Source organism: Xiphophorus maculatus, chromosome 7 (assembly GCF_002775205.1).
Source record: "Xiphophorus maculatus strain JP 163 A chromosome 7, X_maculatus-5.0-male, whole genome shotgun sequence".
NCBI classification, from domain to species: domain Eukaryota; kingdom Metazoa; phylum Chordata; class Actinopteri; order Cyprinodontiformes; family Poeciliidae; genus Xiphophorus; species Xiphophorus maculatus.
The window spans coordinates 20,643,677-20,661,504 of record NC_036449.1 but is presented as its reverse complement, the minus strand read 5'-3'; the positions used below and the strand labels follow the sequence as shown (position 1 = coordinate 20,661,504).

The following is a 17,828-nucleotide window of genomic DNA, read 5'->3' as shown; positions in this document are numbered from 1 at the left end:
AGAGCGGATGCTGTTTGTGCCTGAGATTTTCTGACAGCTGTCTGTGCAGCTGCTGGACTTGAGCGCATCACATGTATAAATCACACTGTTGCATCATAGTCGCACTGACTGCTCTGTACACCTCATTCAAATATAGAATACCATGCAAAGTTAATTTGGTTAAATAACTTGTTTACCTCAAAATATATTACAACGTGAGACGTGTTTATTTCTGTTAATTTTGAATATTGATTACAGCTCATGAAAACTTAAAAATTGTTTCTCAAAAAATGTAAATGACATGACAGAAAGCCATTCAGACCTTTCGGTCAATTTAGAGTTATCATTTAGCCTAATAGTCATGTCTTTTAATTGTTGCAGGAACATATTAAGATAACCAGTGAATTCACTCTATTGATTTCCATAATGAAAGCAAAATTTACTTTTATCTTAAAAAATGACTGCTTACTTAGTTTGTGTTGTGTTGTTACTCCTTAGTCTAGGTAAGACACCTGTGACATTGCTAACCACTCATTCCCTTTTAGTGCTCTAAATGTCTGTTGACTTTTGATTCCACCGGCTCAATTTGCTTAACAATCCAGCCAAGGCTTCAGTTATTGCTGTTATCTGTTTATGTTTTTCAACTTTCCAGTAGAATTAGTATTAAGCCACAATCATCAATAATGGATTAAATAAATGCTTGAAACATAACTGCTTGTGTGCAATGAATCAATGTGAGTTTCATCATTTGAACTGAACTATTAAAGTGTATTTAGATACAGGAGTATGCTGTCATAGTGTATTACAAGCAAGAATTAGTTAAACTTTAAAGCAAATTTTAAGCTTTTAGTGGGTCATCACTGCCGATATGTCAGTATTTTAGTTGTCCTCTGTCAGAGAAAAGAATAAAAATGTATCACTCATTGTTCCATTTGTATTCATGTTGGTGTTTGCTGACACTGCTCCACAGTGGGTATCACCAACCTCTACATTCATATATTTATCTCCCTCGATCTCCCCTCTCTCCTGCTCTAACGCCGACCCGCTCTCTAACTTGTGCTCACAACAGTTGAAGAGATTTGTCTGTCTCAGCATTCGCAGCACATTTCTCAATGACCTGCAGTTTCAGCACAAAGTCCCAGTGGCTCACTGGCTGCCATATCCCTCCTACACTCAAAATCTACAGGCCATCTTATTTCAAAGTTTTGCCTTTGGTCTATCCAAACTGGGTTTAGAAAAAGAGAATACATTATTCTTGGGTGAGATTTCACTTGTCATCTGTCTACCTTCTTTTAACTCCCAGGCACAGACAGCTCACCTGGTCTTGGAGGATGGTACCAGGATGAAAGGGTTTTCTTTTGGGCACAATGGCTCTGTAGCTGGGGAACTTGTCTTCAATACTGGCCTGGTGGGGTAAGAAAGAAACTTCGTCTTTTGCTGTTACACCATTCGATCTTAAACAAAACTGTGGTCTGCAACAAATGTTTGTCAGATAAAGAAAATAAGACTAAAAGGAAAGTGGCTTCTCAGAAACAGTTGTAAAAAAAAACCACTCCAGTAAATTTTAAAATCTTCATTAACCAATGTTCAGATATTGTCTCCCGTCATTAATGAATAACTAAAAAAGAAAGTGATTCTTAATCCTGCCCAAACCGCACACACAAAAAATGTTTGACTTACTGCAAAAATATCCAGAAAATGTGTTTTGTAACAAAGGAAAAGGTTAGGACACATCACTTCCTAATTGCTAATGTTACCCTTTTTGGCAGAAATAGCTTCAGTGAGAAACTTCCTGTAGCCTTTTAATAGTCTTTGACATTGATCTGAGAAAAACTTGCCTCACCCCTCACTTTCAGCTGTGAGGTGTTTGAGAGGTTCCTTGCATTTATTGCCTGTTTCAATTCACACCACAGCATGGTTGATAGGTCCACTGCAATATTTTAGGTAATTATATGTTTTGGTTTTATTTCTTCTGTAGTGTTAATTAATTTTTACAGATGGTCTCACATTTTTTTAAGGAGCTGTTCTGGACAGCTATTGCTGAGCACAAGGAGAGCCTCCTGTATGGGGTCTGTTTTACAACGGATCTGAAGAGTCTGACTGAAGACCATCTGTTGCTCAGGGTTATCCATTATTGTCTTAAAGCTTACTTTTTGGTACAGTCAGATCCAGAGCAGTTCTCAGAACTGATCTGGCCTTCTTTATTAATTTATTATTCATTCCTAGTGACCGACTCTGATGATCATACCACAACAGACATTAGCAGAAAAGGCTGTTCTCTTCACAACAGACTTATAGAAAATCTGAAACACCTTGCTGCAAACCCTGAAGGACAAAAGTCTTCTCAAAAAGTACAGTCTGTTCAGTCCCCTCTTCTATACAACTTTGTTGTTGCCTCTGCATGTGCCTGCTTTTCCTAAGCACCCTCCAACACTTGGTAGAGTTCATGATGAACTCTATGATGGTTTTCTGGCAGAGTCTTACTAAAGCAAACAATCTTCAAAGCATGCTATTTTCAGCTCCATACTGCAGAGTTATGACAAATAGCCATTCTGTTCTATTGTTCAGTTTTACTCCTCTGTTCAAACAACATTATTCCAGAATTATTGGTCTATGTCTAGGTTCTCTGCGGAAACCGTTTTTTCTGATCTTTATATTTTTTTCTTATAGAGCAAATGTTTTCTCCTTGCATGCATCTCATGGAAGTAATGATTGCAAAGCCTCTACCTCTTCCATATCAACAGTAGCCATAGTGTATTTTGGGTCCCATGATCATTTTAGGGCTTTATGAGATTTACTTAAGCATCTTTTTCAGGGTGAACTGTGTGCTTGTAAAACTTTATTATATGGTGTTAGAATGGATCTTCAATATCAGAATGTACAAAACATATTTGGAAAATCTGCAGGTGTCTTAATTCTTTCAAATAACTATGGTCTAAATAACTTCATATATTAAGATTATAGTACGTAGACACATTTTAAAAAATTAATGCCTAACACTGAGTTTAAATAATACCTCACTGCAATGTGGATTTACTGGTTTAGGTATCCTGAGGCCCTTACTGACCCCAGCTACAAAGGTCAAATCCTGACCTTGACATACCCCATTGTTGGAAACTATGGCGTACCTAACACCCAGGAGCTGGATGAACTTGGCCTGAGAAAACATGTGGAGTCGGCAAACATTCAGGTATTACATGAAGGAGAGAGTGAACTGTTTCAGGAATTCTGTTCTGAATATTAAACTATAAAAAATGTTTACTCTGTGAGATTTTAGTGTATGCTTTTAATGTTGCAATACTAGTAAGCATAGAACAATATTTGATTCTTAAATATTCCCTTTCACATGTTTTAATTGCATGCCTTGTTATATAAAATTAATAAACTTTTTTTAAAGTGCTATGCCCAAACTGTCTTTTAGCCTAAAACTGCAAACATGAAAGGCTATAAAGCAAGTTATGAGTTCAGGGTGGTGATATAGACGGTTTAAATTGAGCCTCCTTTGTGGCATTGAAAATTCTTATATTATTTACCTTAGACATTTCCATCCATCCGTCCGTCCGTCCCTCTAACACTCTTGTCCCTAGCGGGGTCGGGAGAGGTGCTGGTGTCTATCTCCAGCTAACATTTAGAGCGAGAGGCGGGGTACACCCTGGTCAGATCGCCAGTCTGTCACAGGGCAACACAGAGACATTTCTGCTTGGCATTTTGTTTCTTGGTTTGTTACGAGGTTTACCACACAAATCCCTCCATAAACTGTAACGGGTTCAGAACTCACCAACCCCCGTCATCTCCAGAATCCCATCTACTCACCAGTACTACTAACACCATCCCTTTAAGTTCTACATTAAAGGGACTTTACAGGCTCCTCATCCTTTATGCATTGAGTTCAAAATCCTCCTATTAACATCCAAAACCCTCCAGAATATAGCCACTCTTTTATCTTACTCATTTCCTGTGTGTGTACACACCATCTTGCATGCTTCATTTCTCTTTTAACTCTCTTTTCTCTATGCCAAGTGCCCATCAGTCGTCCTTGGGACTCAGGTCTTTTAGCTGCTTTCCTGTCAAAGTCTGGAATAAACTGTCACTCCTCAAATTTCACCTGTTCAAACTATGGGCTTGCCCTCAACAAGCACCTCTCCGTATGTTCTCTTTATAGCACTTTTTAACCTTTGCTCACATTAAGCTGTGAATGTTAAGTGACCTTGAAAGGTTCTTGCAAATAAAATGCATTATTATTAAAAATTGAGTAATTAAAAAGTAAAAATAATATTTGAGAAAAGGAACTTAAACAACATGCAAACTTAAATAAATAATACTCTTCTGTTTTACAGTGGATAAATACTAAAACACAAATAAACATATTCCCACCTCTGCATAAGGGAAGGTGCTGAATCAGCAGATTTAATGTTTACGTCCATATTCTTCTGTGGGAGGCTGAATGCACGGCACCAACAAACCAACAAGATTGAGAGAGATTATTATTGTGAGTTTTGTTGAAATCTACTTCTGTATGCCTTTAAATCCTCAGGATTCCTTTGATCCTTTAGGAGAAACAGCATTTATATGCAGGTCCACACTTTATAACAGCATTGCTTTGTTTTAGATTTTTTGTAGCTGAAAAATAGCATTGAAATTATTTAGTGTTCTGTACATTGTTGTTCCTGAGATAATGGTGCTTACATTACCTTTTTGCTTCTTATCTTCTATTATTTAATGCAAATGTTGCAGTTGTTTACATCACACACTTTTGCAAAATCCATCAAACATACTCAAGTTCTTATTAACTAGAACTTTCCTTAAGGATAATATTTTTCTTTACTTTGATACCATTAGGTGTCTGGTCTTCTTGTTCAAGACTACAGCCATGAATACAGCCACTGGAATTCTGTCAAGTCTTTGGGTCAGTGGCTACAAGAAGAGCAGGTTGGTTTTCAAATGACCAAGCCCTCGGTGCAGCTCCAAAGGTGCAGCTCCTCTTTTGGAAATTAACTCTCCCTTCTACTATAAAGGTCCCTGCACTGTTTGGAATAGACACCAGGATGCTGACCAAGATAATCAGAGACAAGGTCTTGTAAATTTTAAGGTTAGCTCAGTTGCATGGAATAAACAGAGTAGCTGATCGCTCACTGATTTGTTTTTGTTCCTCCTTAGGGCACTGTTTTAGCAAAGATTGAATTTGATGGACAGCCTATAGAGATATCTGATCCCAACCAGAAAAACCTTATAGCAGAAGTTTCAACCAAGGTGGAAACAGCAAAGCACTTTTGTTTTCATTCCTGCTATTAAGAAAAAGCTGCAAAGATTTTCATTCGCCATGTCACCGTTTCCATTAGGAAATCAAAGTTTTTGGAAAAGGAAACCCAATAAAAGTTGTGGCTGTGGACTGTGGCATTAAGCATAATATAATCCGACTGCTGGTTAAGGTAGGAATGGCAAAACGCTGAATTTGTAAATTCCCTTCACCTGTCATTGGTGCTATACATTGTGTAACTTTGAGTGTTTTCCTTATAACATATTATATAAAGTTATCCATTTCACTGCTATTTTCCTTAACTTTGCAAAAAGAAATTTGCCACATAATCTCTAAAAGACAATCCATTGCATGTATCTCTGGGTGCAGCGAGGCACAGAGGTCCACCTCGTACCATGGGACCAGGATTTGATGAGCTTAGACTATGATGGCTTGTTTATATCAAATGGACCAGGAGACCCATCTCTGGCAGAAACACTCATCCACAATGTCTGCAAGGTATGTTTTAGATGCACTGAAAAATGTCTGTGACCACTTAAAGTAAAAAGACGTAGAAGAAAAGTTTGAAACACCATTAGGTTGACTTTTTAAAGAGAAATCAGAATCGGCCAAATAGATCGCTAATTTCTGATCAGTGCATTGATAATGTTGTAAATTAGGATTCCATCTAATTTGTAACTGAATTTGTTTTTTTCAAGGTGCTTGAGAGTGATCGGCCTCAGCCGGTGTTTGGGATCTGCATGGGCAATCAGATCACGGCTCTGGCAGCAGGAGCAAAGTCATATAAACTGCCAATGGGTAACAGGTGAATAAACTCGTTTTATATTAAGTAAATGCACGTAATTAACACAATACCCAATCATTAAAAGATTCTGTTTATAAGAAACAGATTTTTTATTTTATTTATTTTTTAAGTTGCCTCTCCCTTAACTGAAAAATAATGAAAGTATTTAATTTGATGCATACCTGTCATTCTCCAGAGGCCAGAACCAGCCAGTGCTGAATGTGATGACAGGGCAGGCATTCATTACAGCCCAGAACCATGGTTACGGCATAGACAGCAAGTCTCTTCCAGCAGGCTGGAGCCCACTTTTTGTCAATGCTAATGATGGCACCAATGAGGTTAATTTCACTCTGCATGTTTGTCAATACATATGCATATTTATTTTCATTTGTGTTGAACATTTCCTTAAAAGATAGCATTCAATTAGATTACAAAGAGTCTTTATATGTTTCCAAAAACAGTTTTTAACATACTCTCGTTTCTGGATTCTATCAGTAGTTTTTGTTTGATTTCTTTATGTATAATATGCATATATTCCAGGGCATCATGCACAACACTAAGCCTGTTTTCACGGCCCAGTTCCATCCGGAGGCTAAGGGTGGTCCCACTGACACTGAGGTAATTAAAGACTTTGATGGTGCTGCATAAAGTACCTGAATTCTATACTGCAACTAATTAAAGGTTTATTCAGAGGATTCAACCAAGGTAAAATTACACATATTCCGCCTAAATAGGACCTGCACAGATGATGGCCTAGAAAAGTGAAGCACTTAAACAGTGGAGTTTGCAAATTAGAAATAGAAAAAATGAATATATTTTTTTGTCTCTTTTGTTAGCGTTTGGTAAGTTTTGGTTCTCTGGTAAAAGAAAAAAAATGCTATTGGCATGACATCAATGCAACAATGAAAGGTTTGGATTCAGGTTTTTATTGATAATAAATAAATATTTGTTTTGAGACGTCCTACATTTAGTGTTTTGCGAAATTATTCATATCAAATGAGTACTTTCACATTTTGTCACATTACAAATGTGTCGAAGCATAAAACGAGTTAGAAGTTAATATTTGAAGTTGGAGATTTAAGGGAACCCAGAAAAAAGAATTTCCTCTACTACAAATTTAAGAAGAAATTACCATTCACCTGCACTAACAAGATGAATGAAGAGAGCTTTATTCAGAAAAGCAGCTAAGAGGCTCATTTTAACTCTGGAAGAGCTGAAGGAAAGAGCCCAGGAAAAATAATCTATCAAGTTGACAGCAAAGAATCTGATCTTTATTGAAAAACAACAATATATTAAAAGCCGTTGTTGAAAGAAAACTGGAATAAAGCTGGTTTGCAGTAGGTCAAAACATGTAGTGGACACAGCAAACATGTAGAAAAGTGCTTTGTTTAGATGATACAAAAGTGTAACTATTTGCCCTACATATAATAAAAGTAGTAGTACAAATATAACCCTGTGCATCACCCTGAACATACCACTCCTGTGGTGAGACACATTGTTTGCAGCGTCATGCTGCTGTTAAGCTTGCATTGAGCAGGTGCAGGGAAGCTTCTAAGGAATGGGGACAGGACAAAGCTAAAATCACAAAATGACAGCAAATACCCTGTGGGAGAACAACAATAGAATCATTTAGATTGAAAAAGCATATTCAGGAATTAGCTTGACCCAGTCAAAATCTGGATCTCAATCCAAATCTGAAACTGTGGCAAGAGATGAAAATTTTACAATATGCTTCATCCAGTCTTATTAAGTTTTGCCTTTCTGCAAAACATACCAGTTTTTAATTCCCTGTACAAAATATCAACCTACACTTTTGAGATTTTTATGTATAAAAAAAAATCTTTAGACTTGAAATCCTTTCCATCCTCTTCACAAACATGCTCTCCCCTGTGTGGTCTTTCAGTAAAAATCCCAAAGAAATACAGATTGTACATAAAATATTTATACTACACAAAACTTTGTATAACCACAAAGTTTGTGCAAGTCTGAAATAAAGATTAAAATCTGTCTGAGCAGCAAAATGTATTGCATCGGTCTCATTTAGAAAAATACTGATAGTGCCCTCTCTTCTGCAGTAGAGTGACCATGGTTCTGTGTGATTGTCCTTATTTTCTTTCTTGTTTTACCTTGTCAAAAAAGAGAGATTTTGTTTTACTCTTTTTCTTTTAATCTTATTTATAAGATGTGTTCAACGGGCACCTACTTTCTGCAAAGCTCAAACAATTTCTATTTAATTGCAAACACTTTTTTCCCCAAAACACAAAATTTACTTTACTGAATTTTGTCTATTTGTGTAATGCCATAACTGTTTGCAGACACATCAATAATGTTTAGGACCCAAGATATTTACCTTCCCCTGCTATCTGTGCCTAATTTGCATTGTGTAGAGATTTTCACTTCTTTGTGTTGGACTTCTTGAGGTTAGTTTTCTATCAGCAGGTTTACGGTGATGTTTAATATCTCAGAAATATCATAACTGTATTCAGATTGCATAAAGTAGAATATTAGCTTTGAATACTGCTTTGATTCATCCTCCTCTTCCCTGTAATCACTTGGGTCACTTAGTGTATCACACTTTAGTTTTTGTAGTTAATGTGTAGCTTTTATTCTGTTATTCTGCTTGTAGTCAAAATGAATAATGCCATTTTAAGCTGATAAGACAAGGCCACACTGTACTTTAATGTTCCCATCTTAAAAGTAATGACATTAAAATCAACCTGTATATTTATTTATTTATTTTTCATAATAATTGTTTTATTTACACTTGTTCTATGGGATGTCTGACTTTGGTGAGGAATTAAATTAGATATTTAAAAAAAAATTCTGTATAGTCAGTTCATCTAACTTCCTAGGTAATAATCAATCAATCAATCAATCAATCAATCAATCAATCAATCAATCAATCAATCAATCAATCAATCAATCAATCAATCAATCAATCTTATGTATAAAGCACCCTTCATACTTAAAGCAGCTCAAAGTGCTGATTTTGGTGAGTTGTTTTGATAGTAAGGAGAAATAACTCCAAAAGCAGAGAACAATTACACATTTTGTGGGGTAACAAGTAAGTTCAAAGTAATTAATTACTGTCCATTTCAAGAAAGTCAATGAGAGTCTGGTTATTTCCACATGTATCACAGTCTCTTAATAGTGTCTAAAGATTTCTTTATATTTTCTTACTAGGATATCATTCAGTATATTTCAGAATATAATTTTTATAATTAAAATTTCTTTGTTTCCATAGTTTCTATTTGATGCCTTCATATCCTTGATAAAGAATGGAAAGGACACTAACATTGTGTCAGTGATGCCCAAGAACCCCTGCATCCCCCCCAGAGCACAGGTACATGAAGTGCTTTGCAATTAAGATTTATTAAGCTTTATTATATATTTACTATATATTTATTATGCATGTAAGCTTTATTAACATTGGTGCATGTAAAAGCTAAGAGAACGCACCAAACAAGATGTTTTTCAAATGTATGAGAACATAAATAAATATATCTGCATTTGGTAAATACTCAAAAATAGGCAAGGATATTGATGTTAGATTACAGAAAGGTAGCGAAAACTTTATGGGCAAAGTTTTTTTTTGTTGCAGGAGTTGCATGTGAATGAAACAATTCAGTTTTTCTCCATTGCAAAAGGAACAGATTTCTGCATGTTTGATTTTAGTAAGTATGAAGCGTTTCACTATTTGCTGTATTTACAATGTTTTTGTCATGATGCAGGTTTCAAAGGTGCTGGTGCTGGGGTCAGGTGGTCTGTCTATAGGCCAGGCTGGTGAATTTGACTATTCTGGATCTCAAGCTATTAAGGCCATGAAGGTAAGAGGATCATGATGCCTCCTGTTGGTGTACAGACTGTAATTGTTAGCAGTATCAATGAAAATATATTAAAAATGCACTTTTACCTAAATATAACACAATTATTTGAATAAATATTTAAAATTCCCCTCCACACCGCATTTCAGTTCACATCAGTAATGCACCAAGGCATACACTAATTTCCACTTTACAAGACACACATCTGCTGGATGAGCAGGTGAGTATTTTAGAAACTGTTGGTCTACTTAGAATATCGATGACAGCTATTTCTTGATCTTACGCAGAATTGTCCAGAATTGAGAAAATAGCTTGTAAGCAGCAGTCATTTAGATATTGTCTTGTTTATGTCAGAGACATAGTCAGAAATGCTGACTATTTCCAAATGAAAGAAAACCAACAGTATCTTAAATAGTCACTCATTACAACCAAAACATCTCTTAAGTGTGAACCTCAAAGCTTCTAGGCTACAGCAAAAGAAAAACACACTGGTTTACATTCTTGTCACTTAAGGACAGAAATCTGAGGCTATAATTTGCACTGGTTCATCAAAACTGAATAGAATTTAGTTCCAACAGAATAATGCACTACACTGTAGACTCTACAGTGTAGAGTTTAAATAGTCTCCACCTAGTCTCTTGAAACCAACAATATTTCAACAGCACTCCAATGAAATCACAGTCACCAGATCCTAATACAACAATGCACCTTTGGGATATTTTGGATTGGGAGAATAATATGATTGGTTTGCAGCCAATAAATATGTGGCAACTGCATGTTGCTATCAGGGCAATAAAAACCAATATGTCTGAGGAATGTTTTGGACAACTTGGTAAATCTACGGGATGCCAACTAAACTAAAAGCAATCAGTCCGTCCGGAATTTGTCCTACTGAAGTCAATTTCTCAGGATGCATCTCATCTTGGCCAGTCAGCTGTTACTTTTACTCTGCACACTGGCTTTAGGAAAATAAAGTTTTGATAGTGACTTCAGCAGATTGTGGGTTTTCTCATACGAGCTCCTTGCCTCAGGTTGTTTAGTTATAAAATTTTACACATTCACTTAATTAAGGAAGATACAAGTCAGCTGGCTCCTCTCTGGGTGATTTATCTAGAAAAGTCAAGGTCATACCTGCTCAAAAACAATTACCAGTTCTTGGTAGGAACAGGCAATGCATTGAAAGTGGGACTCAGTTTTACAATACAATAGACGTATAAACAAGATTACAATGGTTGGTCAGTTCAGAACATGACATGTTGTTTTCTTGTCCTAAATAGATATATCGGTGATTACATAGGATCCTTGACATAATTGATCTGTGTCCCAAATAAGTATTCCATCGATGCACTTCATTATCAATTAGAGTTATCCAGACAGTTTTCTGAGCAATATGCAAAGAGAGAACTATGCTTTCTTTGTCCATGTCTGAATGTGAGAGTAAGAACATATGAACTGGCCAAAGTGTCTTATCTGTCCAGTTAGGTCTGACCCAGCTAACTGTTGTTATCTAAACATTATTTCATGCAAATTTTTCACATATTCTTGTCGCCTTAAACTGGGAATTAAAGAAGTTTTTCTATCCCTCTCCGAGGTATCCAGACCCTCCTCTGCATGATCATTTTTCTACATCAACAAGGTGTCAGGAGACTCTGTTTTATTGGCCTAAGCAGGGCTTACCCTGAACTTTTATTGGTTACAACTTTGTGTTTTAGGTTGTTGCCTCGCAAGCGTGACCTACTTTTCCTTTTAGATTCAATTACTGAGACAGATACCCTGAAGTGTTCCTTTCAAAATGCAGATGCTTGAGAAGTGTTTTGCATCCCTGTGACACCCTTGCTGAATTCTTCACAACTTTTCCACATTCATGGTATGACGCAGTATATTTCAAAGGTATCCATCTTGTGACATTACAACTGCAAGCTTAAAGTATTATAATGAGATTTTAAGTGACAGATGAAGATTACATAACGTCCAGTTATGAAAAAGGGAAATGAAGCTGTGCTTTTCAAAGTTTTTACAGATAAAAATATGAAAAATGTGGTTTGTATTTAGTTCTATTTAAACTGGAGCAGTTAAAATGAGCCAATTTTATGGAAAAAGGAGTAAGAAGAAATTGTTTTTAGGCTGTGAGAAATCTGGCTTGCAGTTTGCCAAAGAGCAAGCCAGATTTGGCAAACTGCAAATATGGCTGATGATGTCTGATCATATTTGTTGATGATCGGACATGCGATACTAGACAAGGTGAAAAACTGATACCCCAAAGTACGCAAGTACTAAATATGTCATTTTTATAAAATAACAACATATTCAGTAGCTCAGTGTGCAGACCAATACTCACATGAATGAAGTTTATGACTTTTCTGTCATCTAGTACCAGCAAAACTAGATTCCCAGAAAAAATGGTTTGGACCACTGTTTTATGGACTCACATTTTTGTTTCCTCTCACACATTCTTTTTTTTGTTTGTTTTTTGCAAAGTCAAATACTAGTAAGATCATACTGGTTCCTTCTCACATTTTCAAATTGCTATTTATTTATATATTTATTTATTTATTTAATTTAGGAGGAGAACTTGAAGACAGTGCTTATGAACCCTAACATAGCATCTGTTCAAACCAATGAAGTGGGCTCCAAGCAGGCAGACTCTGTCTACTTCCTGCCAGTGACTCCACAGTTTGTAACAGAAGTGATTAAAACCGAGCGTCCTGACGGCATTCTGCTTTCTATGGGTGGACAGACTGCACTTAACTGTGGTATGATGTGTTTGAAGTTGAAAAAATTAGAAAATCCACTTCTTAAAACTTTTGTTGGAACTAGTGTGCCTAAATCCATTTCCTTTGCTTTAGCAGATTCAACATGTTTTAATTAGATGTACATAAATAAAATTCTGTTTAGGAGTGGAATTATTTCAACGTGGCGTTTTGGAGCAGTATGGGGTGAAAGTCCTTGGGACCCCAGTGGAATCCATCATGGCCACAGAAGACAGGCAGCTTTTTGCTGATAAACTCATGGAGATCAATGAGAAAATTGCACCCAGCATTGCTGTGGAGTCAGTAAGTATCCACATTAGGTTGTCAGGATATTTTGAGAGACATTGTCGTCTTAAATTATTCATGTGCATCTTTCAGGTGCCTCATGCCTTGAAAGCAGCGGAGAAAATAGGGTATCCAGTGATGTTACGATCAGCCTATGCCCTGGGAGGTCTGGGGTCTGGTCTGTGTGCTACCAAAGAAAAATTGGAGGAAACTGCCCAGAAGGTATAGTGTATAATCTAGGTGAAGTTGTCCAAACTTTTTAAAGTTTTATCATTATGAGGGCTGGGACTTTAACACATAATTATATAGGTTAAGTATTTACATCAATTTTAATGAGTTGAACATTTTAATGCAGTTAATTCAATTTTCCTTACGTTTTTGCATGTTTCATAACATTGTGTTTATACTGTAGGCCCTGGCCATGAGCAGTCAGATTCTGGTGGAGAAGTCTTTACTCGGCTGGAAGGAGGTAGAATATGAGGTTGTGAGAGATGTGGCTGATAACTGTGTTACGGTTTGCAACATGGAGAATTTCGATCCACTGGGCATTCACACAGGTACACACACACCAGTTTCTTATTCTTTTTGAAGAGGCTCTAGTGTGGTATTGGCTCTCCCTTTGTGGACATAAAACCTTCAACTACTTTGAGAAGGTTGCTAACAAGGTTTTGAAGTGTGTTTATTGATATACCTTACTATTCTTCCACAGCAGCATTTTTGAGGTCAGGCATTGATGTTGGAACTTGCTTGTTCAATCAGTAGAGTGACAAACAACTTTTTATGACACTTCAGTTACTTAAATTTGGATTTGATTTGTTGTGATTTGTTTTATCTTCATGAGTTTTAGATTAGCTGATAATTATTTTTGCTAAAATATAATTTTAATATTTATTTTTTATATTGATTCAAGCCCGCAGACTTCTTAGATCTTCACAACCTCCTCTTCACTTATTTTGTAGGCGACTCCATCGTGGTAGCACCAAGTCAAACATTGTCCAATGAGGAGTACCACATGCTCCGTGAGACGGCTATTAAGGTGGTGCGTCACCTTGGAATTGTGGGCGAGTGCAACATCCAGTATGCTCTCCATCCATCATCGCTGGAATACTGCATCATTGAGGTTAATGCTCGGCTCTCAAGAAGCTCAGCTTTAGCATCCAAAGCTACTGGGTGAGAACATTTATGCTGTGTAGAGTCTCGTAAAATGTGATTTAATTGTGTAACTAGAAATAAGATGACAATCCATCTACAACAATTTCAGGAATCAGGAACTGCTAGGAGGATTTTCCCACATTATTCAAGGCAACATTTCCCTCAAATTTGACATGTTGCACTTTTGTGCAGATTAAAACAGTGTCATCTTGGAGGAATAAAAATATACCCTCATCTTACTTCTTTGGAAAAGAAAATATGCCAGCATCTTAACTTTTACCCCAAATTCTTGTCAGTTGTTGTTGTCTATTAACAGACCTGAGGTATAGTAGCACACTACTGTTGTGTCTATGTTGAATTTTTGATGAATGACACTGGTCTGGGGCCACACACACAGTTTTGCTTGCACTTTTGTTGGTTCATTGTTCGGTAACTCCATTACTTAAAGATATGGCAGCACCTTTCTCAAGCTTATTGAGACTTTTAAAAAAAGTTTAGATTAAAAAAAATGGCCTCTAACTGAAAATTATTTACATTTTCATCAACTTCAATAAATACAGAAAGACCAAGGCCTCATACTTTTGTTTAAAGTGTGTCAATATTTATTGTGCAACAGTTTCGTAAATGAATTTCAAAGTGAAGGGAGAGGATGAAAGCAACATTAAACACACAAAGGGACGTTTGGGTGTAAAAATTGCTTTTCAGCCTATGTCTTTACAGATTCATAATCACTTGCCTCATAATTTGTGCCTTTTTCAGTGAGAACAATTTTGTCTAAAAATCAATCGTTCATTAAAATGAACAATCCAAACATAAGTGTAATCCAGATTTCGTTCATGTGTTCAATATTGGTTTTGATGAGCACTGCTTGCAGACTTGAGCATTTTTCACATATATATCCATTTAGTATGAAATTGTATGCATTTAGATAACATGATGCTTTGCTTAGAAATTGAAATGAAAATGGCAAGAGTAGTAACACACTGCGTGTGTAAAAAGTACTTATGCTGCCTGGAGTATGTAACTCTATAGGATTATTGTTAAATCTGATACATGTGTTTGTGTTGCAAAACTTATCCAGGGGATAGAATTTTCTCCAGAATGTTATGGTTAGGAAAAAAACATAGTACAAATAAAACTAAGGACAAGGTTGGCTAATGGCAGATTAGTCTAATCAGACAAAATTTCAGTAAATTTTAGGACAACTGCAAATTAAATTTTCTTGTCTTTTGCCAGAAACATGAAGGTTTAAGAAGTCACAAGATATCACTGAAGATTTCAATGCATATAATGTACTGAATCAACCAATCTATCTGTTGTTGTCCTATGCCTCCTATAAATGCATTACAAGTGTACTTTTTTTTCTCATATGTTAGTGAGATGGATGTGAGATGTTTTAAACATGGCAAAAAAAATTAAGTTGCCCATTTGTGGTCATGTAAAGTGTTTGTGTTTGCCTACATAGAGTAGTAGACCAATATAAAATTTTAAAGCTTGATTTTCTTTTCTTTTTTTTTTTTGAATTGCTAAAATGAGGTAAAGCAGAGTGCTTTCTGACTAGCTGTTGGCCTGTCTCTACTCTAAGGATTTATTTGTTTTCCACAAACCATCTTTGGAATTACATTTGTCTGCCAGGCAATTTTTGGTATAGCTTATTTTCAGCAACAAGCCAATACAAATTGTTTTACATGATTAGAAGATGAATAAAACAATCAACACTCAAAACAAAAAGTAAATAAAAACACATTGCTGTGGAGAAGGGGAAAATGGTGACAGGTGAAAGGCAGACTACACATTATGATGTTCTGGTAGTCAATAATCAAAGGCAACTCTAAATCAATGCTAAAAATATTTCTTTAAAGGTTAAAGTTTTTCAGTGTTTCAGCATTTTTGCAGTTTTCTGAAAGTTTGGTCCAGATTAGAGGAGTTTACGAACTGAAAGTTGCTTCTCTGGGGGTCTGAGGATTCAAAGTAGACTTGAACCAAAAGACGTAAGTGGTCTACAAGGTTAATACAACAGCAAGAGGTCCTTAATGTATTTTGGTTAAGGATTTATAAATCACTAAGCCATTTAGTGATTTATAAATGATCAAAAGTACTTTTGGTGTTAGTGAGCTAAATGAACCAATTCTGGTAAGATATTTGCATAATCTCACTTCAGAAAATCAGAACTATCCCTGTGAAGCACTCACCTTCATATTCTGCTCCATGGTAATGACCTCCACTTAACTCACCAGATGAGAACCTGTGCTCACATTTAGCTGTAATTTGTGCTTTGCAAGATAAGTCTCCTTTTGATGGGAAATATTTTGGCATTGTAATATCTTCAGATCTTGAGCCACATTTCTTAAATTGTTCAAATAACATTATTTTAAAAAACCCACCATAATGTCTTCGATTTAAATGTAACATTATCACAGTAAATCACAGTTTTAATCACAGTGATTTTAAAAATATATCTTATTCCTACTAGGTAGTATTATAAATTAAGCTACACTATATTAAGACAACACTTTCAAAATTGGTCTACATGTTACTGTATTAATATTGTACAACAGCACAATGTGGACAAAATGACAAAGATGAATTTACATTATTTTTCTTGTACATAAAGTCTAATAATTTCTTCCCCAAAGTTGATATTTGTCCTACTATTTGCTGTGGTTCACAGTTACCCCTTGGCATTTGTAGCTGCTAAGTTAGCTCTGGGAATCCCTTTGCCAGACATCAGAAACGCCGTATCAGAGAAGACCACAGCCTGCTTTGAGCCAAGTTTAGACTACATTGTCACCAAGATTCCCCGCTGGGACCTGGACCGCTTTCAGGGCATGTCATTGGAAATAGGCAGTGCCATGAAAAGTGTTGGAGAGGTGGGTAGGACATATATAATTAAACACTTCCTAACTTACGTCCTCACTTAGTCACTAACCTTCCCCTCTTGTGGATTCAGGTGATGGCGGTGGGTCGAACGTTTGAGGAGAGTGTGCAGAAGGCCTTGAGGATGTGTCATCCATCTGTGGATGGCTTTGTTCCCAGATTGCCACTCAAGAAAGCCTGGGGCAACACACAGAACCTTCAGCAGGAGCTGGCTGTGCCCTCCAGCACCCGCATCTTCTCCCTTGCCAAGGTGCGTAGATCCTTTAAAATATTAATAATAAATGAGACTGACTATCGTTTGCTCATTAAAACCACATTTTGAAGTGTTAATGAAATGTATTTTCCCTCGCCTTCTGCATGAGTAGCAATGAATGATTAATTGTGTAGAAAACCTTGTCTGTCTTTGAAGGCTTGTCTTTTGTGGATTACATAAACAGCAACACGTATAACACTTTGATTGTCTGACAATGTGGCTTATTGAAGTATGTTACCGAGATTCATCTAAATTGCATAATATCTTTAAATGTTTGTCCTCTATCCATTTCTGTATCTCATTGCAGAGAATTGCGAGTGAATTGCTTTAAGTCTGCATAGTTTTTAAAGGTGAAATGAGAAGCAGCTTGAGATTGCAGGGTCAATCTTTTTTATTCAAACACGGAGAAGAATTATTGCAAATTGGAAATCTTGCACATATTCACCACTTCAGTTGTTTTAATCACCATCTCTGAAAGAAGCAAAATAAGGCTGCCGCTGTCAAAACATCGAAGGCTCAGGTAGTCGTGCATATTTCCCATATAACTGAGTTATAGTATTACAGTTAGTAACACGTTGTTCAAAATGTAAAATCCTTATCATATTTCTGGTATAGAATGTACAAGGCCTTCAAAAATATTCCCCTAAAGTTCTTAAATTTTGTTGCT

General features: G+C 36.3%; 1 protein-coding gene across 1 annotated transcript in view; it reads left to right on the top strand.

Annotated features, from left to right (window-relative positions):
* cps1 (carbamoyl-phosphate synthase 1) overlaps positions 1-17,828 on the top strand; it is a 55,977-nt gene that overhangs the window by 605 nt on the left and 37,544 nt on the right. Inside the window, exons 2-20 of the mRNA XM_023336427.1 lie at positions 1,283-1,392; positions 3,025-3,169; positions 4,819-4,908; positions 4,995-5,051; positions 5,137-5,229; positions 5,319-5,408; positions 5,606-5,734; positions 5,935-6,041; positions 6,217-6,358; positions 6,561-6,638; positions 9,265-9,363; positions 9,752-9,847; positions 12,408-12,597; positions 12,740-12,897; positions 12,973-13,101; positions 13,292-13,436; positions 13,839-14,049; positions 16,703-16,901; positions 16,982-17,158. Coding sequence (XP_023192195.1) covers positions 1,283-1,392; positions 3,025-3,169; positions 4,819-4,908; positions 4,995-5,051; positions 5,137-5,229; positions 5,319-5,408; positions 5,606-5,734; positions 5,935-6,041; positions 6,217-6,358; positions 6,561-6,638; positions 9,265-9,363; positions 9,752-9,847; positions 12,408-12,597; positions 12,740-12,897; positions 12,973-13,101; positions 13,292-13,436; positions 13,839-14,049; positions 16,703-16,901; positions 16,982-17,158 — 2,445 coding nt within the window. The remainder of the gene's footprint in view (positions 1-1,282; positions 1,393-3,024; positions 3,170-4,818; positions 4,909-4,994; positions 5,052-5,136; positions 5,230-5,318; positions 5,409-5,605; positions 5,735-5,934; positions 6,042-6,216; positions 6,359-6,560; positions 6,639-9,264; positions 9,364-9,751; positions 9,848-12,407; positions 12,598-12,739; positions 12,898-12,972; positions 13,102-13,291; positions 13,437-13,838; positions 14,050-16,702; positions 16,902-16,981; positions 17,159-17,828) is intronic.